Source organism: Drosophila serrata, unplaced genomic scaffold (assembly GCF_035046125.1).
Source record: "Drosophila serrata isolate PLE 108 unplaced genomic scaffold, ASM3504612v1 contig_217, whole genome shotgun sequence".
NCBI classification, from domain to species: domain Eukaryota; kingdom Metazoa; phylum Arthropoda; class Insecta; order Diptera; family Drosophilidae; genus Drosophila; species Drosophila serrata.
Genome location: NW_028257115.1, coordinates 123,042 through 149,655, shown reverse-complemented (window position 1 = coordinate 149,655; position 26,614 = coordinate 123,042). Strand labels below are relative to the sequence as shown.

Sequence of the window (26,614 nt, the reverse complement as noted above, 5' to 3'; positions counted from 1 at the left end):
TATAATACTCTAATACTCCTACATTAATGTATATTAAAGCCCTTAAATATATTATTTTTAAGTTATCAAAAAAACACACGAAAAAATGAGTTTTAGTTCATTTAGCAGCGCTAGAACCTCGCTGTCTGAAACATGTTGTTTCTTAGAACTTTTATGATATAATATTAATAAAAGAAAAATGGTTAATATATATTGGGCAATTACTTTTGATTTTTAATCGTATCAGGCAAAACATTATATGTATTCCGGATAATTTCCAATATAATTTATTTGGATGCGAAAACAAAAGCAAATATTTTAGTCCGCCACTGTATGAGAGAAATCGTGAGAGCGATAAAACAACACGAAGTCTCGTCGGCTGCCGAAGCGCTCGGGTTCTGGTACCTTAACGTACAGTGCTCTATGTGTGTAAGGTACCCGACGAACGACCTGCCAAACGGCGGCCGTATAAAAGCCGTTAGCAGCTGAGAAACAAGTTTCAAAATTTTTTTCCCCATCGTACGCGAGCGTCGTTTCGCGCTGTTTCCCTTTAAGAAATAATAAAAAAAAAAAGTCAACAACACAAAATATGGACATTTGATATATGGCCACGGAATTATAGCTAACCATATTGATCCATTTGTTTTTTGGGAAACATTCAACGATTTTCGGATGTTTTAATTATTGTGCGACAGGTTTCCACGTTTTTTTTCGATTCGATTCAGAACGGTGTTGTGTCGTTGTTGCTGTTGTTGTTTTAGTGAAGCGGTCGCCTCGCACACACCTACAAAAGCACTCGACGCACATACACCAACGCGATACATACATACACACGGTTGTGATTTGGCGCGCACTTGTGTGCGTGTGGTAGATACAAAACAACAAAATAAAAACGAAAAATCGGAGTGCAAAGAAACAGAAAACAGCAAACGAGAAAATCGGAAAAACAGTGCCCAGTGACCAGTTACAGTTTCCATCTATTGGAAATGAAAAACAAGAAAATTTCGTTTTGATTTCAAAGATTTTTTCGTGCGCGCATTAAAGTGTATGTTGTGCAGTAACAAACACAAATACCAACGCACAAACACACACACACAATCACACACGGTTGCGGAGCAGCAGCAAAAGCAAAGAAGAGAAGAAGAAGAAGCGAGAAGCAGAAGAAGAAAGATGATGTAAACTTTGTTGTAACCCAAAACAAAAACAAAAGAAAAGAGACAAATCAAAAAAATTGAAGAAGAGCAAAGAAGAAAACGAAAAAAGTTCAACTCGGAAATATTGCAATATTCAAGAGATTTTTCTCCCCTCCGTAAGAAACGGAAAAAATCTCTCCTCTCACAATGCCGGAAACGGAGCAGGAAAGCTGTAACAAGGAGTGGCTGCAATCGCAGTTGCGTTCCCTGGACGCCAAGGATCTGATCCTGTTGGACTGCCGCGGCTCTCACGAGTACAGTGAATCGCACATTCGAGGAGCCGTCAATTTGTGCATTCCCAGCATCGTCCTGCGGCGCTTAGCGAACGGAAAGATCGATCTGGCCTCGACGATCAAGTCGCCGGAGCTGAAGGAGCGCATCCAGACGGGCTACAAGCTCTGCCTCTTCATCCTTTATAATGGCGAAGGTGTGCCGGGCCAGAATCCGGAAGTCGCTGGAGCCGGAGCCTTCGCCATGGCCATGGATTCCATCATCAGCATTCTGCATCGTCGCCTCAAGCAGGATGGCTGCCGAGTGGTTGCCCTACAAGGTGAGTCATCATCGAGATACTGGATTTTATGCTTTTTTATTATACATCAGAATGTAGCGAGAAGATAGTGAAGAATGTTGGAAAAGAGTTTAGAAATACTGTACCTATTCAGTTTTTAACTTATTTCTCAGAATCATTGATTAAAGCCTTGTTTTGAATAGGTTTTTAAACATGTTGGGACATTATTTCAATATATTAAAGTGAAATAATTACAAAGGCTTTTCTTCAAATTAATTTCTAAGTTAGTCTCAATATTCAGAATATTCAAAAATAAGTCATCCTTTTTTTGAAAAGGTTTGTCAACATATTGGGACATTATTTCAATTTATTAAAGTGAAATAATTACAAAGGCTTTTCTTCAAATTAGTTTCTAAGTTAGTCTCAATATTCAGAATATTAAAAAATTTTCTTGGATTTCTCTACTTCTCAATTTTAAAATTCTTAAATATTTAAACTAAAATTCATGGAAAAAACTTAAACCCTTAGAATTCTCTGACTAGTAAATAAACTAAAAATTTAATTTCTTAACCCAGCAAATTCCGTACCTGTCCCGATATAAACGTATATTAAACAATTTGTTACACATTCAGGTATCACTTTCTCAAAAATACCTGATATTCGCGACATCGCCGTCCCATAAATCAGCACCGAACATTCCATTCCTCTAGGCCTAAACAAAATCATAATTTATTTATACTCTGCCAATGTTGTTTTGCGGCATTTTTAGAAATGCGAGAATAAACCAAAACAAAACAAATGCGAAAGAATATTTTTAATACATGCAAAAGCACTGCCAGGCCATAAATAAACATTTGCGTAAAATTTATTTTGTTATTATTTCATTCTTTCTAAGAGGAAAAAGAAATGCAATAAAGGTAATAATAAATAAATAAATGTTTAGCAATGAAAGATGTAATCCGTAATGGCTGATAACGCTAGCGCCACATACGATTTATATATAGCTTTGTCTGATCTCTTTTTGACATTTTATAATAGAACTAATGGCGTCTGGGGGCTTTGAATAGATTTCACCCTGCTGAACTTGTTTTTGTTTGACACGATTTGCTTGGATTTTGATTGATGGAAATATTTATTCTAAGAAATTAAAACAAATCGGTTTTAAGAAACTCAAATAATGTCTGATTAAAGAAATTTTTTCTTTATTATATTAATATAAATTTTCAAATATATGTTTCTTTTGGTGTTCTGATATAAACTTGTTGTTTAATCACAATTAATACTCAATTTTTCACGAATTGCTAAACCAACCATATCAACTATAAATGTATATATATTTCCCATTCCTTGAATTCCTTACTGTATGTACAATTTATTTATAGACTCAATGCCTTTGATATCAAATTAAAAAGCCATTTAAATACACATTATTTGGTGTGTTTCCAAACATCATTTTTGGTGATTTTTACAAAACGCGTTTCGTTGGAGGGGGAAAGATTAAGGAAGTCATAAATAAACATCAGTTCGAAGCTCTTTAAGGTCTTCCCACTATTGTTTAACTATGTATTATGTATATATGTATTTCCTTCGTTCCCATAGATTTGTGTCATTCACTAAAATGTCACACAATTGCTTTTCAGAGACTCTGCGACTCCCATGACTCAAAGTCACATAAATTGCCATATACAATACGCATATACAAGCATGTAAATGCTTATTTATGTGCATATTGCTTATATATATATTTATACATAATTATCTGACTTGACTGACTGTGGCTTCATTTTTATTTTTATCACTTCAATTTCCGTTCCAACCCAGAAATGTGATTGTATTTTACCCCCCAAAAGAACCATCTTACGCACATTCTTTTGCTTTTCCATTCAAAGTTTATTTTATTTGTGCTAATATCACAAATTGACAATAGAGCGTCAATAAATGGACCGGACCGGCTTTTCAACCTCCCATCCTCCCTCTGTATATGTTATTTTTGTAAACTTTTGCTTCTTTGTTTACCGATTTTGATTTTAAAAGAAGAAAAAGAAATACAACTTAAAAACTACAACAAAAAATTAGCATAAAGGTGCTCTGCTTCCCAGCTATGACGTCAAAGCTATAGACACAGCAGCATAGAGGCGCATCCTGTGCTATATATATATATATATCTCTATATCTACCTGTACCGCTTCAGGTAATTAGAAGTATTGGTCCCGTACAACAATTTTACGACCGGCAATACCAGGGAAATACCCATAAAAATTGGGAACCTCTTGACATTTGCCAGAAGAACAAAACGGAATGGAAATACAAAATACAGAAACTGAAAATGAAAATGATGCGAAGGTGGGTAGGTGAAGGAAGCGTGAAAATCTAGTGTCACCTTTTAAAGGATTCCTCCCATTGTTGTTTTTGTTACTGAAGAGCCTCGGCTTTATCCCAAAGATTTTTCCTTAATGATCTCGAAATGGTAAATGAATTCCACGACCTCAAGTAAAAATATTTTGAATGGAAATATATTTCAGAGCAAATGACGAGTTTTATGGCAAGAAATCAATAAAAACCATTTTCAGAATTGCAAAATATAGTTGCTATAATTGTTTTCACGATTTTACTTTTCTGAAATGCAAGTTTTATTGCATTATTCCATAATGACTCACAAATTTGTGTACCCTTTTTCTTCTGTGGCATTTTTTAAAACTAAATAAAATCGATTTCACAATCCCAAATTGTGGTTTATCTTATCATTTGGGTTGGGTTTATTTGTATATAAATGCATAAGGGTAACAGTGACGTAGTATTAACGTTGTATCTGTAAAAGTATCTGTATCTGTAAATGTATCTCTATCTGTATATTTCTATAGCTATAGTTATGCAGGAAGTTTGGATTGCAATTTAAACGGAACTGTGGCACACTTGGAAATGTAGATACAAAATAGGGGAAAGGTAACCAGCACCGGAAATAAAAAAACAAGGATGCAAATAATGACACATTGTACAAATATTTAAGAAATGTATGAATAAATATGTATATTATTCAGAATTATATATAATTGTAACAGATTCTATATGCAGAATCATATTCTTTTCGTGATAATTAATTTTCTTTACTATTTAGGATTATAATCAGCTTACAATATGTATAATCCTTTGCTAGAACTTGACCTGCAATCATTGAGTTATGATTTGTAATTAGTTTCTAAAGGGAACTTCCCCCCTAGTATCCTTTCAGGACTATCCTAATGGACACTCTGTCTTAATCCCCTCTTTGCTTTCTGGTCAACAACCGTCGGTAATCATCTTAAGCTTCTGCGGGAACAAAGTTGGCCAAGAACTGTTTCACCAATCCCCCCACTTTTTGCCTGCTAATTAACCTTGAAATTCAATCAAGTACGGGCAATTATGTGGTCTTTGTCAGGTCCTCGTAGTTGTTGTTATTGTCTCGTTTTTTTCCAGGACAACGATGAAAACTTTATCAAGTCCCTGGGGCATGAGAGAAGATAAAAAAAAAATGCATTATGCATTTGCGGCCGACAGCCTTTTGACTTTCCAGATACCGGGGAATTTTAGCTTCAAGTGCAGCAATGTAAAATTCATTTTAATTAAATGTCACTTTGTATGCATTTCTCGGAATTAAAACAATTAAGATGAGGCCAACTGGGGCACACCAACTAAATAGGATAGAAAAAATGCCAAACTGCACATATTTGTACAGTGTAGGTCAAGACAATAGCAAAGATAGTATACATTTTAATTTAAATAAATTAAATAATAAATTTTTCTGAGCTAATACTACATTTAATTAGTATTATTGTTCTTGCAAAACTTCAGCTTGAGAATTATAGCAGCAAAACAATTGTTTTAAAACCTATTGCAAGGTCCGCAGCTGTACATATACATATCTATATATAACTTATGTACATACATACATGGGTTCATCGCTTCCAAAGTGCAGCTTATGTATCGTAAACTAAGCATTTCCGTTGACAGAATTTAATTCAATTAGATCTAGCTGAGTTTCAAACCGCCGCCACCACAGACTCTCTCTCAATTTCTCTCTCTCTCTCAATCTCTTTCTCTCTGGATCTGATTGGAAAGATCAGAAATGCGCGTCGAGAGCGGCGGGAACTTGTCTGCTTTTATACATATATTTGTCCCGTCTTCTGTTTCTGTTTTATTTTGTGTGTGTGTTGTTTTTTTATGGCTTTGGCGGATACAAAGCTCCGCTCTGTTGGCATCCCGGGACCCTTTTATAGAGATTGAACTCGGGCTGCTGCGCAAGCGCCATAAAAAACATCTTGCATTTCCACTGGCGGCTTTTCCCAACTGGCTTTTCTCCAACTTGCTCTCCCAATCGGAGAGTGGTTTGCCTCATTTGCTGTTTTTAACGAATTGGTTTTTGTTGCTTGTGTTTTTTCTTTTTTGTTTTGTTTTTCTTCTCATGTCTAGTTTTTAGTGGTTTTAGCCACAGTTTTTGGCCTGGGACATGTAGAGTTAGCTTTTGATATTGTTTTTAAGCCCCAGCAGCGATTTACACAAATGGTTTCCACTGCATTTTCACTTTACCAATTCCAAAAAATTGTATTTACAAAATACAGGAGAATAACGAAAAGTGCAACTAGCATATTTTGGTAAAAATAAAGCAAAACAAATTAAAAATAAATTGTAATACTAAAATAAAATGCAAAATGATGCACTTACTATCTAAATTATTTTTTGTAGTTGTAGTTCTATTGTTTAAATATTTTACAAAGTTCACCTTATGGGAGTTTCACTGTAATGAAAGGAAAAAAACACGTGGCACATTCCCAAGGCCAACCAAATGGACCCTCTCTCATTACGATTTCATGATAATTCATCACAAAGACGGTGGCTCCCACCCGTCACCATTCCCTCCAACCACGCCCCTCCGATTTTTCCTTCCCTCCCCCTTTCCCAGCCTCCTTCTCCTCATCTTCTTCTTCTTCGTCTCCATTGAGGCAACTCAGGCAACTGGTCTGCCTTCACCGAAAAAACAAACCAGCAACAAAAACAAAACAGTAAAATAACTGAGAGGCTGAGACAGTTGGCTCGGTTCCCCACCTACGTGCAAAAAAAAAAAAGCCGTTGGGCCAAATTTGTATGTACAGTGGGTGATACTGCATGTATCGCAGTAATTGTGGAATTAGTTGTAGTCATTGATTTATATTATTTTATTTAATAAACCTTCAGTTAATTAGTAATCTAACGACCAATGTGGTCTAAATAAATCGAAAATATATATGTTATCCTTTCCTGTTAACATTTCTCTATTCATTTTTTTAATTGCATATCATTGCACCTGTCCCACTGTCCTCTCCGAAAATACTTTGTTGCCTGTTGTTGTTTTTGTCGCATGCCCACATGCAAAGTGAACCGAAAGACAGTCGGACATCTTTCCAATTGGAGTTGGCGTCAGCATCTTATAAAGTAATCACAGTTCGCGGGAACGAGCGAGTGGCATGATGCGGTGGGTGGGGGGGGGGGTAGCTCAAAGAGAGCTGGAAATGGAAGGAGAACAGCAACAACATTTGACAAACAGGGCGTTGGACAACAGTTAGTGCGAGGGAGATGGCAATAGCGAGGAGAGTGACTTTCGGCCTACGGCCAAAAGTTTTCAAATGTGTTTGTTTTTTTTTGCTGTTTTTGTGGCCAGCAGTAGTAGTGTAGTAATAGATTTGGGTCAAAGTGTGCGTGGGCTGTAATTGTAATTAAGCAGGCGTTGAAAATGGATAACTTAACTAATGTTACAGTGGTCAAAAAATGATGCCCAGCTCTTGGAGGCTGTGCAAAAATATAAAACAAGCGAACAGACAGTGGAACTTTCTAAACTAATTTTTAAAAGCTATACTTAAATTTAGCATTTGTAAATAGTACAAGGGCATTTTAATACCCTTTCAGGGTGTTCAAATTTTAGTCCGAAATTTGCAATGATTATATTTTATAAAAATATGCTTTAGGAACGTTTAGAAGTTTTTTTTAAAAAAGAAAAGTTATAACTTTCAATTTTTCAAATATTATTACATATAACTTTAGAAATAAACATTTTGCACTATTTTATAATTTCGGTTTTAGTTTTATTAAAATCGGACGACATTACCATATACATAACTTTTTTAGTTTTTAACATATTTATAATTTGAGATAAAGACATTTTAAAACGAATATATTACATAAATAGATACCATATGAAAGTTCGGAAAATGTTTCGAAGAAAAATTAAAACTTTTCTAGTTTTCAAAATATTATTATTTCATCTAATTTGATATATTGACATTTTTCATTATTTTCTAATTTCCGTTTTAATTTTATTAAAATCGGAAAACTTTATCATATATGTACTTTGTTTAGTATTCAACAAGTTTTCATACAATTTGAGATAAAGACATATTTTATTAGAATTTCCAATCTAATTTTATTAAAATCGAAGGACTATATCATATTAAAACTGTGGATGTAAAACTTTAAATATGTATGTAATTACATTAGGCATTGTTTCGCTGTTTTTTTAACATAAATATAGATAATTTTTTTTGTATTAATTATTAATGATCTAATTGCAATCTGCAAAAGTATACAACTTTCTTTATTGTTGCAAATGCAATAAATACTCTACAAAACATATTCGACTGTCATGCTCCAGCGACTTTTCCGTTCCCTTTCGTACTTCAAAAAGTACCACTGTATTTGCAACATTCCATTGCTGACAGTAACTGAATGAACAACAATAACAACAACAACAATGTACATGCAACAACAAAGATTTCCGGTCAAATTTTGTGCGGGCGTGTCTTCCTTTCCTTTCTCCCACTCCCTCGTTCCCACTCTCATTTCGCTTGCATACCTCAACGTCCAACGGAAGTTTCCAGGGCGCATATAACATAAACACGCACACACACATCAGCACATGTGGAATAAGAAACAGAAAATCAACGGCGCATTGCAAATGTGAAAGAATGTTAAAGAAGGCCGAGGGAGTGGGAGCGAAAAAGAGATGGAGGGATAGAGAGCGGAGACGCGCTTCCCTTCATTCAGTTTTTTTTTTTTTATTTTTTCTCTTAGCGGGGGACGACGCGTAAATTGTTGTATTCTTGGAATTAGCAAACAGCAGCAGCAGCAGCGGCAAACAACAGAAATACTAACAACAACACACACAAACACCAACCAATCGTTTTGTCTGTCGCGCAAAAAGGAAAAGCTAAAAAAAGAAGAGGGAGGAGGAGGAAGCAGGAGGCCATCAAAATGAAATGGAGCTAAAAGTTGTAGTCGATGCGCTTGCATGCATAAATCTACAGTAATAGCAGCAGCCGCCGCAACAACAAAAAACGAGAAGGAGAAGGAGCTGTACGAAGAGTAGGAGAAAAAAAAGAAGCAGCAACAGCATCATGAACGCATTTCATCAAAGTGCAAATTAGCAACAGATTCCAAAACGGGAAGAGAGGAGCAGAAAGCGTTGAGGAGAGCAGCAGCAGCAGCAGCAGCAGCAGAAGTTGAGAACGAGCCACAAAACGGCAGCTCAGCTCCAAGAATCAAGGAAGGGTGGACAGCCAGTGAGTAAGATGAAGCAAAACAAGAAGAGGCTGCAAAAGAAGCAGGCAATTGTTGTTGGCCGGATACTTTTTTATGTGTGGTTCGTGTCTGTGCTTATGCACTGGACCAAGTGAATAAGTGGAGGGGGTGTATCCATAAATATGCTCTCTTGACTTTTCTATACCCTATTTAACCAAACATTATAATTTTTTTAAAAGGTTTGCAAGCAGAAATCACTGAATGAAATTGAAGTATTTAGTTTGGTAAAAATGTTTTATGTTATTTATTAAATTACTAATGTAGGGTGTGTAGGGTATAACGTGGCCGCTGCAGTCTTAACCTTTTCAACATTTCGTTGAGTGTTCCTGGTTTCTCTCACTCTCAAATCAGAATGTGGCAGCATGTTTCTGGTATCTCTTTCTCCCACACTCTCTCATTTCCCCCCTTAAATTGCAATAGCATTTCGCTCCCCTTGACAGTTGGTTCTTCTTCGTTTCTCCTCTTATTGGACTTCTTGTGACCGCCGGGGCTGTGTCAACGAGTTGGAATTGGAATTGGAGGTTGCATTGGTAGGAGGAGGAGGAGATGGCGATATAAACTACTCTGCTCTCTCTCCTCTCTTTTGATGGTAATTTCCTATTGGAAGAGCGAGGCCACAAAATGTCCTTGGTCCTTTGTGTAACTTTAGTAGCTTATGAATTTCGTTTGTTATTTGCCAAATTAAAATCGCTGACTCTGTGCGGTAGTACGCTTTCCATTTTACGAGCATCCCAATTGGGAGTACAGTGGGGGTCTTGACAAGGAACTTAATTTAATTTTGAAATTTAATTTATTTTCATTGCTATGATAATATGTTAATATGTTTTACAAAATATGAAACTACATTTTTTATTGATTGATTTTGTTGTTTATTAACGAATCTTTACTGTATTTCCATTCGTTCATCTGGTGCATATGCAATATTTATGAAAATCCCTTGCTCCCCCTTCATTCTTTGGGAGCTTTTAGCATTTCAATTCCAAATGAAATTCAACACACGCTGTAGTAGTTGATGTTGTTGTTGTTGTTGTTGTTGGAGTTGCATCAAATGCTACCGTGCAACTGTTGCTATTGTTGTTGGAATTGTTGCTGCTTCTGTTGTTTCTGTCTTTTGTTATTTGTCTGCACAGTGGGGAGCTTAAGCTTGGGTCATCGCAGCGGGTGGGGAATTGGGAAACTGGGCATCCCAGGCTTTTGGACACAAAATGCGTTTTACCTTTCTTATACCCTTACAGGGTATTATAATTTTAGTCAAAAGCTTGCAAAACAGTGAAGGAATCATTTCCGGCCCTATAAATCATATATATTTTTGATCAGCATCAACAGGCGAATCTATCTAGACATGTCAGAAAGAAAAAAATATTTTTTAATTTTTTCAACATTTTGCATCGTCAAAATTGACCACAAAAAAATTTGATAAAAAATGTAATTTTTTTACATTTTAAATTGAGTATGCAGATTTATTTACCTAATAAAAACTAACATAAGAAAGCTTTCCGAATTAAAATTAAAGCATTTTTGGCTAAGTTATGAGTTTTTAAAAATTGTATTTATTGAAAAAAGTGCCATAGTGAAGGACTTGTTTGGTTTTTTCGGTATTTTAAATTATAGATAGACTTTTAACTTTCAAGTATTTATCTGCGACTTGTTGCATTTTCCTAACAAAACTTAATCCCTCCCCTCCCCCTGCAATTACGATGCCACAGCATCAGAGAGCAAAAAGCGGCAACAGGAAGAAGCAAGCTCTGCACACATTAAACTTGACCCCATTTAAAAAGCTTCGCCCTCAAAACCCGAAACCCAAACACACTCCAATCTTTACACACACACACACAGACACACTTACAGTTACAGTTACAGTTACAGTATATATGTATACAGTTACAAAGCTCTTTCCGCTCACTTCAATTATCCTGGATTGGTTGATTTTCCATTGCGAAAATACGTGTTTTCCCTATGCAATGTTGCCGAACTTCCTTTTGACTTCACCTCACCCTCAACCAGTTGCCATTTTCAAGCAATACAGCGAAATATAATTAATTAATAATGCGGCATCCAGAGAAGCTTCAAGGCAAAACGCACAGACACATGCCAGCAACAAAAAGGATCTGTGGCCGGGTCGCGAGATGCACTGAAGAAAAATTGTAATAGGAATAGGTATAATTAATTTTTAAATTAATAATTAATCAATTAATTAATTTTTAAATTAATTATAAGTATATTTTTTTCTTTGAAATTTTATACAGGAAATTATTTGGGTATTATTTTTTTTTGACCTTAAAGATTATGTTAATTTATATTTTTGAGAAATATAGCAATATATCCCTGATCATTTTGGTATCTAAAAAAAGTTGTTTATATTCAAAGTAATATCTCAAAAAACTCTTTTTTTAAAGCACTTTTAAAACCTTTTTTTCAAATCTTTAAATAAATTTTAAATATCTTAAATTCAAATTTTTCCAAGTGTCAAATCGGGACCCCCGAAATGTGTCCTGGGTTAAATGTAATGCTGGAAAAGCTGCGGCTTCCTGCTATTTATAGCTCACAGCTCCCCAAGGGACAAAAGCCGGGTGGCCAAGCAGGATGGCTTTTTTTTGGGGGGTTTGGGGAAATTTTCTGGGGCGTGCCCTAGACCAAAATTAGGTTTTTGCTTATTTACATTTTGATTGATTGGCTTACGCAATTTGACATTTTGCCAGCGACCCGAGCATTGGATGCCAAAGGTAATCCCCCTACCAACCTACTCCCCCTCGCATCCATTAGAGAAGGTCATTAGATGTTGGGTGACCCCACAAATAAAATAAAACAAACACCAAATTTATGAAACACAAGGTGAGATGGCTTACAAGTCTGTTCAATTGTTGACTAATCGTTGAAATTTGTGAGAAATTATGTAAGTGGGAATATTCATATGTCTTTCTGGGGAGTACTTAAAGATCAGTCGAGTTCTAGGGTAAATAGGGTTTTATGGCAGGTTGAATAATGAATAATAACTCATGAATAACTCTGTAAATAGTAACTGAAGGACTCTTTTATAACTCAACGGAAGTGGGACAAATATGTTCGAATTTTTATAGAAATTTTAAGCGAATTTATTTATTTATATAATTTTAAATAAAATCATTATGATAACAATTTCTTATAATTGGTATTAAAGCCGATAAATCGAAAAAGTATTTAAAACCCTGAGAAAAAATGAAATCATTCAACACTCATATGAAATATATTCATTTATATATTTTAAAACTTGTATTTCCTGCATTCTTTGAAAATATATTTATCAATTTAATTTGGAATTAAGTAAATAATATTTCCTTTTCTTTATAATGATTCCCTTAGCAACAATTACCCCTAATAGTTCATTCTGCTTTCGTCACTAATCATTTTTGTTACCCCTTTGGAGCTTCCCACATGTCTCATTTGTTGGCAATATTATTATCTTGCACAGCGATGTAGAACAACCTACTAAGTATAACTAACTAAACTAGCTTATTCAACTATCCACCGTGTATTGAATGAGTGAACCGTCAAACTGATTAAGTGAGTAACTGATGCGCTGACTAAGCTCCGTCTCTCTCATGACCAGTAGCATTTTATTCATATGTACATACATATGTACATCCACTCCTGTTGCTTGCAATAATGCGGAAGTGGCAACAATGACGGCATAAAATAGCTAAAAGAAAAATTATTATGTCGCACATTGTCTGTAGTTTTTGCACTGAAAAAAATATAGGTAAAAAATATAAATATAATCATGAAAAAAATTATAAATAGCAATACAAACAAGAATCATCATTATTATAAAGAATTATAGGATCGTATCAAAAATAGATCATTTCTAAGCTTCAAATATTATCATTCTTTGAATCAAAATTTATTAATATTTTTATATGACAATTTTTGTGACAAAATCAAAGTTTAAAAACCTCATTACAAAGCCAAAAAATCATGAATTTTCATTCGGAAAACTTTCCTATGTTAGTTTTTATTAGGTTTATAAATCTGCATACTCAATTTTAAATTTTAAGAAAATTTAAATTTTATCATTTTTTTGCTGACAATTTTTACGATAAAACCGCTTAAAAAATTGTCAAAATTTAGAAAAAATTAAATTTGTTCCAAACATGGCTAGATCGATTCGTCTGTTAATGCTGAACAAGAATTTATATGATTTATAGGGTCGGAAATGAGTCCTTTACTTATTTTGAAGCTTCTGAGTACAAATATAATAACTTAAAAGGGTATCAAGGGTATATGTACCTATTAAATATAAAAAAATCGTTTTAAAATTGTATTTTTTATATTTAAAATTTGAAATATTATCTTATTTCTTAAGGTGTATAAACCTATCACACTTTTTTCACTCTGGTTCTCCACACTATACCCGCCTCAATTGCAGCAAATTGAGTTGAGGGAAAAAGTGGCGTAAAACTTAATTGAATGCATGAATGAATGAATGAATGAAATGGAATGAAAATGGACTTTAGCTATGTATCCGGCGGTCTGCCTCATTTTCCATACAAATATGTACAAAACACACACACATAGTGTGTGTATATTGTGGGTTGAGCAAATAGTTGCGTGCAAAGTTGCCACTTAGTTTACTTACGTGGCTTTGCCCCGGCTATTTTTTATACATATATATATATTTTTTATTTTTTCCATCTCCTTTTTGCTTTTCTTATGGCTGAGTTCATTCATAAAAAGCAATTTTGGCTCAAAAGAGGCGGCTTTTATATATAAAGGCAAACTCTTTCACTTTTTTGCCAACCACACACAGGTGGGAAGGGTGTCTCAGGTGCAGTAGCATAAAAATGTATATATATATATATATATATTTTTATATGTATTTTATTTTATTTTTTATTTATTTTGTATTTTTCTACATTCCCAAATATTTTCTTGTGGGCGAGGCATTTATTTAGAATTTTGTGTCGTGTTGTGTTTTTTTTGTTTGCTGCATTTGTTACGTTCATTTTTGGCTTAAACTGAACGTGGGCGGTGGATGTTCAGAGGCTAAAAAAGTGGACAGTGTGGGCGACTCCTACGACTGAAACATCAAAAGCCACAACAACAACTTAAACATGGTCTCAGTTGCAAAAAAAAAAATACAAATAAAATAAAAAACAGCAGCAGCAGCCACTGTGACTTGAGCTCTCTTTTATACATTTTTTGTATAGGTATTTTTGTCTTATTTGTATTTTTTAAGCCCAATTTTTGGTAGCCCAAGTTTTATATATTTTTTAAGCTGAAGAATTTGTTCTAAATGTAAGGGTACTCTACAAGTTACTATATATATTAGATGACTATCTAAATCGATATTTAAAGATCTAAAAAATCGGAGAAGAAGAGATATTCAGGTACTTTAAACCTCGATTTGTCATCTGAGAAAATAATATATATTTTAGTTTCTAATTCAAAAAACTTCTCTAGTTTTTTCTTGCTGAATTCGTACTTGGGAATTTTAAAAAGTTTAATGGTTACATTTACAAATTGGTATTTGTAATAAATCATTTGAAACCTTCACTAAGTTTTGTTTACACCTATAGATCTTGAATTAATATTATATTTATCATTCAAAGTTTAAAGTAAGCATTCTATCTATATCAATCAAAATCCTGTTTGCAGCAATCTTTGATTGATTAAAATCAATTATTGTGAAACTCGTTCTTCCATCGCATAAATCAATAATTCACGAGTACCCTTTAAATGCCAGTTGTATAACTTTGAGGGCGTTTTTCTCATATGCAAACACAGGCCATAATTTCCGTTTTTACTACAACGCCTCCAAGGAGGAATTTCCCAAGGACAGAAACCACCTTTCCCCCACCCAAAGTAATGTCTTGTGGGTTCTTTCTGACATTTCGCCAGGTTCAGTCTCTTTTCCGTGTCTCTCTCTCTCTCTCTCTCTGTCTGCCATCATCATCGCATCAATCAATCAGTTTGTAATCAATCAACTTCCGTTCTTTTTACACGACGAGTACGAGTAGTTAAAATGTCAACGCCAAGCACCGAGCACTTGATTAAGAAATTATTCACAGCGACAGCAAAAGAAAATGCTATGCTCGGCCGCATTTCCTTCTTCGAAATGAACGCAGACGGAAGTGGCAGACATTAATATTTTCCTCAAGTTTTCCTCTTTCTTGGCTGCCACATATTTTTTCTACTGCATTTTGTTTATGCCAAGCTGGAAGCAACAAAAAAAGGAGGAAATTTGTGCTTCTTGTGGGAGAAAAAATATTGATCTTTATTATAAATTTTTTATAAATTAAAAAATAATTTAATTTTAATTATTTTTGATTTTATAATAATATGAATTAGTATATTTTTTTGGGTAAAGTACTTTAAATGCCTGAATTTTGATAAGAACTTTTAAATATGATTATTTTTTGAATATATTTAATAAAACAGCCTTAAAACTTTGATAAAAATATAAAAATTTAATTTAAGTATTGCCAAGAAATTCCGCAGAGTAAAAAATACGAAAAATACAGGTTAAAGTAGCTTGTAAAATCTCTAAAATTATTTGTATGATTAAAGAACTTTGCTATTTCCCTTAGTTAAGTTAAAAATCTTTCAAAAATTGTTTCCTTTTATTTTAAAACTTTGTTATTTATCTTAGTAATTTTTAAAATATTTATGTTTTTATGCTTTGAAAAATTTGTTATTTACCTTTATAATGTTTAAAATCTTTTAAAAATTGCTTTTATGATTTCAAAACTTTGATATTTCCCTCAGTGAAAGGCACATAAAAAAGTTTAACTTTTTGGGGGTGGAGAGAAAAATGTAAACAAAATTGGGGCCACATTGGGTTGGGGAAAAATAAGACTCATACACACACGGAACACACACAAAAAACACACGCACCCGCCCACATCAATGGCTGAAAGATACTAAATGCTCTATATGCATACCGCCTAATGGATATGATGGGTAGGGGGAACCCCAAATGCGACTCGCATTATGTCGATATGTTTTACGATTCTCTTCCTCATTTCCACATTCAATGTTCAGAGTGTTCTTCATAAGAAGGAGGGAAAAGACTACTGACTCATTGACAAATATCATTGAACTGCAAAGCGTTGGATGTCGTTGTCTCGTGGTCTGGTTTTTTCATTCATTCATTCATGCCCATGTGTATACACATATAGCAATATATAAACATATATCTATATGGGTGTATATATAGTATTCACGTATCTGCTTATTGTGCAACGACCGGCTGAATGCATTTGCCACACCAGAAAAAAAGGCGGCCCCCCTTCTTGTAAACAAGGCGCACATTGCGTATGCGTAATATCGATTTCCTCAACTTTTGTAAACTCTAAACACACCCGTGTTTTATGGCTCAAAAAAAAAAAAAGAAAGAAATCCCTACGACAAACAATCTGCTAAACTTTAACTGAGAGAAAAAATAAATAAAAGTAAAACATTTATGTAGCTACGGTTGCATGGAATGCGGCTAAAGAATTTATGGGCGAGCGGAGTGATTAAAAAGGCATTTTGTGTGGATATGGTTAAAGGCATGGCTATAATGTGAACAGGAAAAATATGTAAAATCAAATAGCTTGAAAATTCCAAAACAGAAAGGAATTTTTTTAAGCTCTAGAAAAATATTTGTGCATTTTTGGTGCTTACTAATGTGCACTATATGGAATTATGGGGAAGTTTATGAAACATCAAGTTTCTAACTTGAATGATATAGTACAAAATTAAAACGAGGAGTCTTATACCCAATTTAAAATTTATTTTAAATAGTATTTTAAATTATTAATTAATATAGAGAATTATAGGGAATTAAATGTTTCAAATTTAAATACAGGAGATGTAACCCTTTTAAAAGTATTTAAATTGTATTTTAGATAATTTAAAAATTGTAGTAAATGTTTCTTAATTAATATTCAACAATCAAGAGTCATTTAAACGTTATAAAAATAATTTATAAGTATTTGTAATTTTTATAAACCTAAGTAAATTCTATAAAGATTCTTTTTCCATATTTTACCATGAGGAAATTTCGGAACCCTTTGAAAAATACTTAAAGATATGTTATTTATAAATTATAAAAATATTATGTTAAACAACTTTCCGATTTTTAAACCTTTTAAAAATATTTTGTAATTTAAATAGTACTGTACATTATTTAAAAATACTAGATAATACCTTTAAGCTTGTTTTTCAGTATTTTATTTATTTGAAGACCTTAAGAAATTACCTAAAATTCCCTCCTTAAAATATAAAATAAACCATTTTCCAGAGAAAACTTTCAAAATATCGTCAGTGTAAAGAAAAACCATATAAATAGATATATTGTATGTATGTCCGAGGGGGGGAAAAGTGGAAAATGGGCGCAAATGTGTCGTGTTCCGTTGCATGCATGTGTTCGTTCGCTCGCTCGCTGGTTCGTTCCACTTCCGGTTTGGTTTCGGGGCGGTCTCTCCATGGAATCCATCAATGGATGTACATCCGATGTACGTGTCCCGCGATTCGCTGGCACTCCAGAGGCACATATTGGGTTTTTTTGTTGCATTTATACCATAGAGCATAGAGCTCGTTCCACTTAAGGGATCTGCGTCATCTGAAACCGCAAATGAATTAAACACTATACACTTTACACCCACAAAATGGCAAACCATATTTGGGGCTAACTTGCTAAAAACACTTCTCTAAGTGTTTTCAGTGAGAGAAAATATCATAGAACAAGAAAGGAAGCTAACTTCGGCCCGCCGAAGTTTAAATACCCTTGCAGATAGAAATTCTATGACTAGAAATCCATACCATATAAATTATATATATATGTGTTTTTAAAAAGAATGAAGTAATACCTGCTTTTATTTCATTCACCTATACATATTATATTTGCAGCTTTATATTCACAGATTTGTATTTTTCTTCTACATCAAACGATCGTTTGTATGGCACCTATATGATATAGTCGTTTGATTTTCATAAAATTTTACACAAAATTTTAGAATAATATGAAATGGCTATATCTCAAATTTGATTAAATTCTGTTGAAAACTAAAAATGTTATCGCCACCGCGATTGTCAGTCTTCCGACAACAGCCACCGCCATTCTCATTCCTCTCAAATTTCTCGATCGTTCCTATGGGAGCTATATGATATATTAGTCCGATTTTCATAAAATTTTACACAAAATTGTAGAATAATATGAAACGGCTATATCTCAAATTTGATGAAAATCTGTTGAAAACTGAAAATGTTATACTTTTTAATTGAATTAATTTCTCGATCGTTCCTATGGGAGCTATATGATATAGTCGTCCGATTTTCATAAAATTTTACGCAAAATTGTAGAATAATATTTAATGGCTATATCTCAAATTTGATCCAATTCTATAGAGAACTGAAAAAGTTAAAATTTTTTTTGTAAAAATTTTCCGATCATTCCTATGGCAGCTATATGATATAGTCGTCCGATCCGGCCCGTTCCGACATATATACGAGTGAGAGTATATAGAAGGCTAACTACAAAGTTTCATTCAGATAGCTTCAAAACTGAGAGACTAGTTTGCGTAGAAACGGACAGACGGACAGACGGACAGACGGACAGACGGACAGACGGACAGACGGACAGACGGACATGGCTAGATCGACTCGGCTGTTGATCCTGATCAAGAATATATATACTTTATATAGTCGGAGGTGCCTCCTTCACTGCGTTGCAAACTTCTGACTGAAATTATAATACCCTGCAAGGGTATAAAAACCTAGCCTATGTCATATCCGTTGGAAGCAACAAAAAAAGTAAATACAAGTAAATAAAAGTAAATAAATAAATAAAAAAGTATATATATATATATAATAAAAAAAGGGTGAAGTGGTTACCTGTGAATGAATAGAGCTGCCATTGTGGGTGTGCTTCCGCCGTATCTCTGCGGTAAACCTGGCCAGGTGAGCTAAGAGATATTTAACTCACGTTTTGTCTTTCTTTTTTTTACGGTTGTTGTTATTATTTTTTTTTTATATTTACACACGCAGATAAACAAAAAGCCAGAGAGTGCCAGATAAGCAAAAAGAGTTATGTATACTATAATTAAAAACAAACAAATAAAAAATAACAATGAATGAGCCAAGCAATTTGTTCTAAAAAGTTATATATAACTCTTAAACACTTGAGATATATAATGATCTAAAAATACAAGAAATTAAATGCTATGATAATTGAATTAAATGTTTATAGGGCTAAATAAGAGTACATAATTAATAATAATAATATGGGGGAGATATTAATGAGTGGAGTAACTGAAAAGAATCAATTATATATACCATGAATGAGTGAAACAAATCGTTCGAAAGTTCAACTATTAAATTATTTAATGTTATTTTTTTTAATCATTAAAAACAAATAATAATAGCAACAAATTTTATGGCACTGTGGGGGCGATATTTAGTGGGTTTTGGTGGCTAACTCGGTGGTGTTGTGGGTGTTGCCAAAATCCGGTTTTCTAACAAATATGAATACACTCAAACTCAAAAGTATTATTATTATTTTTTTTGCTATATTTTATTTGTTTGCTCGTATTTGTTCAGTTCAACAGCAATTTGTTGACGCGCTTTTTTTCAAGTTTACATTTTCAACGTTTTGAAGGTCGCTTCCACTGTTATTCACGATTGCTTTTTGTGTGTTTTTTTCGTCTTTGTTTTGTGTGAACTCATCAATGAAACAATCTAAACACAAAAGCACTCACAAGTGTGACACAGAACGTGACAAAAAAGTATAAAAAAACTAACTATAAAGATATAGATACTTCCACAGGTATAGGTGTGTGTGTATGATTAGGTTGGGGAATACAAAACGATATGGCCATATGGGCAGATACAAATTGTGAATAACTATATGATGTCTCTGTGGCTTTTAATAGTAGGGAAAGTTACCTATATAGGTAGAAATGGTAATGGGAGCTCTGAATTATATACAAAAGTTTGTAGGTGGGAGGTTAAGCATTATAAATTTGAGAGAGATTTGTTGGATTTTGAGGAATATAATCTATATATAGTAAAAAAGTAAGAGAATTTTATTTACTATCAGTTAAGTGATGTATAAAATAATACTAGGTAATTCTTTCTTTTAAAAACTAAACAAAGGGTTCATTACATTAATTTATCTACAAAATATTATGTTGATCACTATTGATATAATTAAAAAACTATTAATTTTATTAAAGAATAACACAATTGTAGCCATGGTACCATCTCTATATTTCGCTAAAATTCATGGAAATATAAAAGATTAATAAAGTTAGTATTATCGTACCAATAAATGAGCGATATTTATTGATTAGAATATCGTTTCTACTGCTCTACGTTGTAACGATAAAAAATACGTTACACAAAAAGTACATCTCAATTTTAAGCTGAAACTCATTAAGAAAGAATTAAACCATTTTAAAATGTTTACGATTAATAAAGTAATTATATTATGGAACCAATAACTAACCTATAATAAATATAAGAAAAATTAAATATTCCTCATTTGCAAACAAAAAACCTTCAAAAAGCCTTGCTTAAATATTTTTCCCCTCGACTAAAAACGTTTTCCATTAAAAGAGCTTAGCCAGCGCATTTCCGATTTATGTTTGTTTGTATAGATTTTCCAACCCCAACCAAAGTTGATTTGCATCTATATATATTTTCTATATTTTTTCCACTCTTTTTGTTCCATACCATTCGATGGAACTCAAAGTTCCAACTGAGTTTTGTTTGAGAAAGAGGAAATTGCTATCAAATGCAGTTTGCCATGTCATACTCTCTGTGCGGATTGATATCCATGGCCATGGCTGCTTCTGCTTCTGGTAAAAATAGCAAAAGACCCCTTACTACCTCCTACTGGCTTTTTCCACATCCCTGTGGCCATATCTTGGTTTATTTATAAAGTTCAACTGGAAGTGCACAGAGATTGAGATTGAGAGTGGAAGTGGAGTGGTAGAGTTATTGCGTATACCACCCGTTGGCCGGCCGGCTGACCAATAAACTTTGTTGATAACATTCAACCTTTTGTTGCTTTATTTCAATTTGCTTTATGCTTTTTTTGTTTGCACATTTTATTGTACGTCAAGTAGAAAATTGTATGCTTCCGTTTTGCGTTATGCTGATGAGCAGGGATGACAATTTCCATGTTATTCTCAAGCTTATAAATATAGAAACAGCATTTCCGTTGATACGCCAAGTCGCACTTCCGTTTCCAATTGAAGAAAATAAGAACTCACTTCTTGCTTTTCTTTTTTATGAATGAGTTTCGCTTGCAAAGAATTTTCACGCATACTTGGCTTGGGGTTTTGGGCTAATAGCGTGGAGAAAACGTTAGCATGTTGTCGTGTTACCAAAGAAAGGGCTACACTTGGCCGAGCATAACGAACGGCAAATTCCAGAGGCAGCCTCAAATGACACAGAGCGTCCAAAAGTGTTTAAAAAAGCATTCTAAAGTTTCCATTTCCCTTTCTGTATGTATCTTTCAGATGGCTTCTCCAGTTTTCGCCAAGCGTTCCCGGAATGGTGCGAGGATGATAGCCAAGCGCACAACAAAGAAATGGAATCTAGTCGCAATGTACAGACCGATCAGTTGATGGGTCTTAGGTAAGTTTATTATATACTCATATATATAATATATTCCATATATATAATCCGGATTTCCCTTTAGATCCCTACGCATTTCCACACCGCATTCCGATTCCGCGTGCAGCAGTTCGGCCGAATCATCGGACTGCGAGAGCACTGGACATCATCATCATCATCACCATCATCATCATAATTTCAATGAGGCGCCGGTGGAAATAATTCCAGGACTTTTGTTCCTGGGAAATGCCTCGCACAGCTGCGACTCGAATGCATTGCAAAGGTACAACATTAAGGTGAGCTTCAGGTTGCTTTAAAATTTAATTAATATATATTAATTATGGGTCTTAATTCTTCTTTTAGTATGTGCTGAATGTGACACCGGATTTGCCAAATGAATTCGAGAAATTGGGCATTATCAAGTATCTGCAAATTCCAATTACCGATCATTATTCACAGGATTTGGCCATGCATTTCCCAGATGCCATACAGTTTATAGGTAGGTTTGGGTATAAATTTAATTACAATAGCAATAAATTAGGGTAAAACATTTACAAGGGTGCCATTAATTAATAAATTAAATTAAATTGTGAACTAAAATATGCTGCAAAATGTAATTCTCCATTAAAAACATCAAATTTTCAATGAGTTTGTATTTAAATTGATAGAAAATATTTATATTTCGATATTGTATTGATAATTAAAGCGAAATCGATATCTTAATATAACCGATATGTGCAATTAATCGATTTTTTTTATTGATAAATAAGACCAATTTCATTTCTTATACATGTTGAAATAGAATTAAAAATAACTAATAAAGTAAATAAACTTTTCTGAAATCTATATGAAAATATCGGGGTTTTAACGATGCATGCAATATTTAATGATATTTTAAAATTCGATAAATCAAACGTTATGATAATTTTTGTCGATATATGTATCATATTGGGCCTTTTCTGCTTAATTTAGACTATATTTATTCAATCCATATATTTTTAAACCTTTTCAAATGACTTCAAATCCACAAATATTACTCTGGCATTCCTAAAAAAACAAATAAAAACACATAAATTAATTAAATTAATATTTTAAATAAAAATTAAATATAAATAGTACAAAGAATACATGATTTTAATGGTACTTTCAACCTTGCAACTGGAATAAACATTTCTCTTGTATTGTTTTTAATGACTCTCTCGAGTCATAGAATATGATGCATTACCTTTATGACATCATGATATTTTATCAACTAAAATCTCTAATGTTATGCCTTTTCTATTCCAAATTCACAGAGGAAGCGCGGTCCGCGAACTCGGCGGTGCTGGTCCACTGCCTGGCCGGGGTGTCGCGCTCGGTTACCGTGACGCTTGCCTACTTGATGCACACCCGGGGACTGAGTCTCAATGACGCCTTCATGATGGTTCGCGACCGGAAACCGGATGTATCGCCCAACTTCCATTTTATGCAACAGCTGCAGTCCTTCGAGAGTCAACTGCGATTGAGTCCGGGCGATGGACAGGCAATGGACGAGTCCGGAGTACTGATGAGCACCACTGTCGTTGGCCAAGGTCTAGGCCTGGGCATGGGTCTGGGTTCGTCGGCATCACCTGCAGGCTCCGTTTCGAATGTCCTCACCACGAATCCCAGTGTGGTGGCCTCCCGTTGCGGTCGTGGCTCCAAGTTCTCTTGCAATTGCATTGCGCCGGATTGCAAATGCATGCAAACCGGTGGCTTTATGGCCGCCCATTTGGCCAAGGCCACCGGTGTTTCGCCCGATTCGGGAATCGAATTCGATCGTTGGACCCCATCCTCGGACACGGGTCTCAAATGAGATCAGATGGGCGGAAAGAGTTTTGTGCTGCCACCAAGTCAGGAGATGTTGGTAGCAGCCGCTGTGGCCACATCACCGCCGCCCATCTCGCTGGCCGTTAATCCGGATAATATGTCGCCGGCCAGCACCACCAGTTCATCCACATCGACAACGACCACAGCGGAGGCGGTTTCCGTGGTTGAGGTGGTGCAACAGCAGCAGCAGCATCGGGATCAGGAGATGGCCGAGGAGGAGGATGACTACGATGGTGACGAGGCGGCGGTCTAAATAGCAAAGCTTTTTCCTTAAAGAAAACCCCCAAAAAAATAATAAAAAACCCATACATGAGCCGCTTCAATACTTGGAACCTGGCCGGAACTTACAATTCCCAACTAAAGATTCAACGAGTTTGAAGGATATATATATATATATATATAATATTAATTAATGCATAATAAATAAATTAATGTTTATGTACGATTTTAAGGTCTAATAATGCAAAAACAAAATCCAATGTTATCCACAAACTACAAACTGCAACTACAAAAAACAGAAACAAGAAACTACAACAAAATATATAAAATATATTTATATATATATACACCACAATGTACATGTTTGTATGTATTTTATTCATAAGCCAAGTCAAGAGAATATATATATATATATGAGAAAGCCGAAAGAAAGAAATAAAAATATAATTGAAAACTTTAAACAGTTTTTATCTAGGCATTAAAAAAAACACACACATATATATATATATAGTTTTATTTTTAGTTGTAATTTTTACTAAAACAACTCGAAAATCGTTTATAAATGTAAAACTTGTTGTTAGGGAAAGAGGAAATCCCCGGAATTCCCTTTATATAAATACAACTACTGAATGCCAAGTCATATATAAGTGTAAAACGAAACTAAAAACCGAATATCGAAGAATTTTTAAAATTGAAAAATGAAAACGAAACTAAAAAACAAGAAAATAAAAATACAAACATATTTTGCACAACACAAAAAAAGAAAATGAAACCTGAACTCCATGCAATTTGCCAAGAGCAAAAAACTTTTTTATGGTTTTTAAAAGGGGCGGTCTTGGCAAAGAAATAAACTGCAAAAAAGACCACATTTAGAGGTAAAAGTAAAATGGATTTTATGATGGAACATATTTTCTACCAAATAAAATAAAAAATAAAATGTTAAAGATGCTGGAACAGAGCAGGAACGAAAGGCAAAGGATAAAAGGGATAATTTGTTATTTAATGGATATTAAAAAATAAATCAAGTTGTATGTCAGCTGTTTTCCAGTCGGGCAATGTTGGTACAAAATTTATCAGGTGAAGTTTAACAACAGTAATAATAAAAAAACAAAAAACAAAAATGAATGCAAAAATCTGAAAAAATAAATGGTTTATATATGAAGAACACAAAAAAAAAAAACTTATATATAAAACCCAGAAACTTTTTGGAAAAAATAAGGCTGTGCGCAAATATAAAAATAATATTTATATAAAATGTAGAGGAAAAATCCCCGAGTTGAAACAGAATTTGATAATGAAATGGAAAGATGGATTAGTTTGGATTTTTAATGATGGCCAAGAACAAATTCTTTTGGCCCTCAGGCTAGGATTTCCTTCCAGCTAAAGCTTGACTGATTCGATTTGGCAAAGAAATGGAAAACTATGGCTAAGATAAATGCCAATGATTGTGGTAAGTGGTTTTAATGGTCAGAATATTCTAAATTTTAAAGCTCAGGAAATAAGTCCAATGCTTGTGCGAAGGATTGCGAATTATGGGAGAACCCAAAGATCTCCCTGTTTTTCGCTGGAGTTTTGTCTTGAATTTTTTGTTTGTGGAAAATGAATTGAAATGAATTTTCGCGATTAGGCAGCTAATTAAACGGATTGAAGTTCCTGTTCAAAAAGGAAGCTTGTTAGCCAATAAGATTTTTTGCAAAAGTGGAAAACCCCCTACGATTTTGAACGAGCTTTCCCAGCTAAGCGCCAGAAACCAAACAAAATAAGAAATACAAAAAAGGAGAAAAAACTTATGCATTAAGCAAGTTACAAAATGCCAATTTAATAATGTTGAAAAAGCCTCAGTCAGTATAAAATAAATTAAATATGAATACACACACTTACAATTACTAACTTTTGAAGCGGCATTGCAAAAAAAAGAAATATTCCGTAAATAATTGTGTATTGAAAGTTTTGCCACTTAATATTCGATAAATTAAGGAGAAAAAACCAATGAGAAATGTATTAAAAATATAAATAAATAAATGTTTGCTGATGATCCATGTGACAAATTCCAATATTTAAAAGCAGCCACAAGAACAAACCAATTTTTACAAGCAAAATACGACGAAATCGACAACTTTTTGCCTCTTTTTAAAAAAATATATATGTATGTGGGGGAAATATTTGTTGATTGAATTTGTTTTTCTCGTTTTTTCTCAAAAGCAACAATTTTTACATACATTGTACCATCTGAGTGTTGAATTTATTCCCCATCAATGTTTAGCACACGAGATAATAAGAATTTTTAAGCGCCAGTGCCAACAAAGAGCAAAGTAAAAGAATACTAACTAAAAAAACTAACTTACATTTAATGAAAATCGAAATTGTACCTTAAAAAAAACCGAAAAAATGTCCAAATGAAAACTGATTCTATGGCGCGTGTTGGTAGCACTGAGCACCTTGCAGCTTCAACCAAACAATAATGAAGGGAAGTGTGACAATGTTTAAAAAGGACGAAATGGTTATAATCTATAGCTACCTAGTTGTGTTTTGCACATTTTGTAAACTTTACAACACGATGAAATGAAAAACCGAATATCTAAATAAACGAAAGCCCCGCAAAACGTTATGTATAATGATATATATATATACTATATATACTTATACAGGATACCAGAACATACATAACTAATAAAACCGTTTTTAAAACCCATAAACAATAGGT

The 26,614-nt window shown here is 33.8% G+C and overlaps 1 protein-coding gene and 1 long non-coding RNA gene across 2 annotated transcripts; both read left to right on the top strand.

Annotated features, from left to right (window-relative positions):
* The first annotated feature begins 380 nt into the window (after nucleotides 1-380).
* LOC110185286 (Mitogen-activated protein kinase phosphatase 3) lies at nucleotides 381-26,606 on the top strand. The gene is made up of 5 exons (XM_020954034.2): nucleotides 381-1,722; nucleotides 21,747-21,864; nucleotides 21,929-22,139; nucleotides 22,207-22,342; nucleotides 23,139-26,606. The coding sequence occupies exons 1-5, from the start codon at nucleotides 1,320-1,322 to the stop codon at nucleotides 23,675-23,677; spliced, it is 1,407 nt and encodes a 468-aa protein (XP_020809693.1). The 5' UTR covers nucleotides 381-1,319; the 3' UTR covers nucleotides 23,678-26,606.
* On the top strand, nucleotides 23,684-26,606 carry LOC147644201 (uncharacterized). The gene has a single exon (XR_015270952.1). It is a non-coding gene; the product is annotated as an uncharacterized LOC147644201 (long non-coding RNA).
* Nucleotides 26,607-26,614: the final 8 nt, after the last annotated feature.

What these genes read in the sequence shown, in the direction of transcription:
- LOC110185286 (XM_020954034.2), top strand. Translation starts at nt 1,320, where the DNA reads ATGCCGGAAACGGAGCAGGAAAGCTGTAACAAGGAGTGGCTGCAATCG. An exon ending in CCGAGTGGTTGCCCTACAAG is followed by an intron (nt 1,723 to 21,746) that starts GTGAGTCATCAT and finishes TGTATCTTTCAG; the next exon opens with ATGGCTTCTCCAGTTTTCGC. An exon ending in AGATGCCATACAGTTTATAG is followed by an intron (nt 22,343 to 23,138) that starts GTAGGTTTGGGT and finishes CCAAATTCACAG; the next exon opens with AGGAAGCGCGGTCCGCGAAC.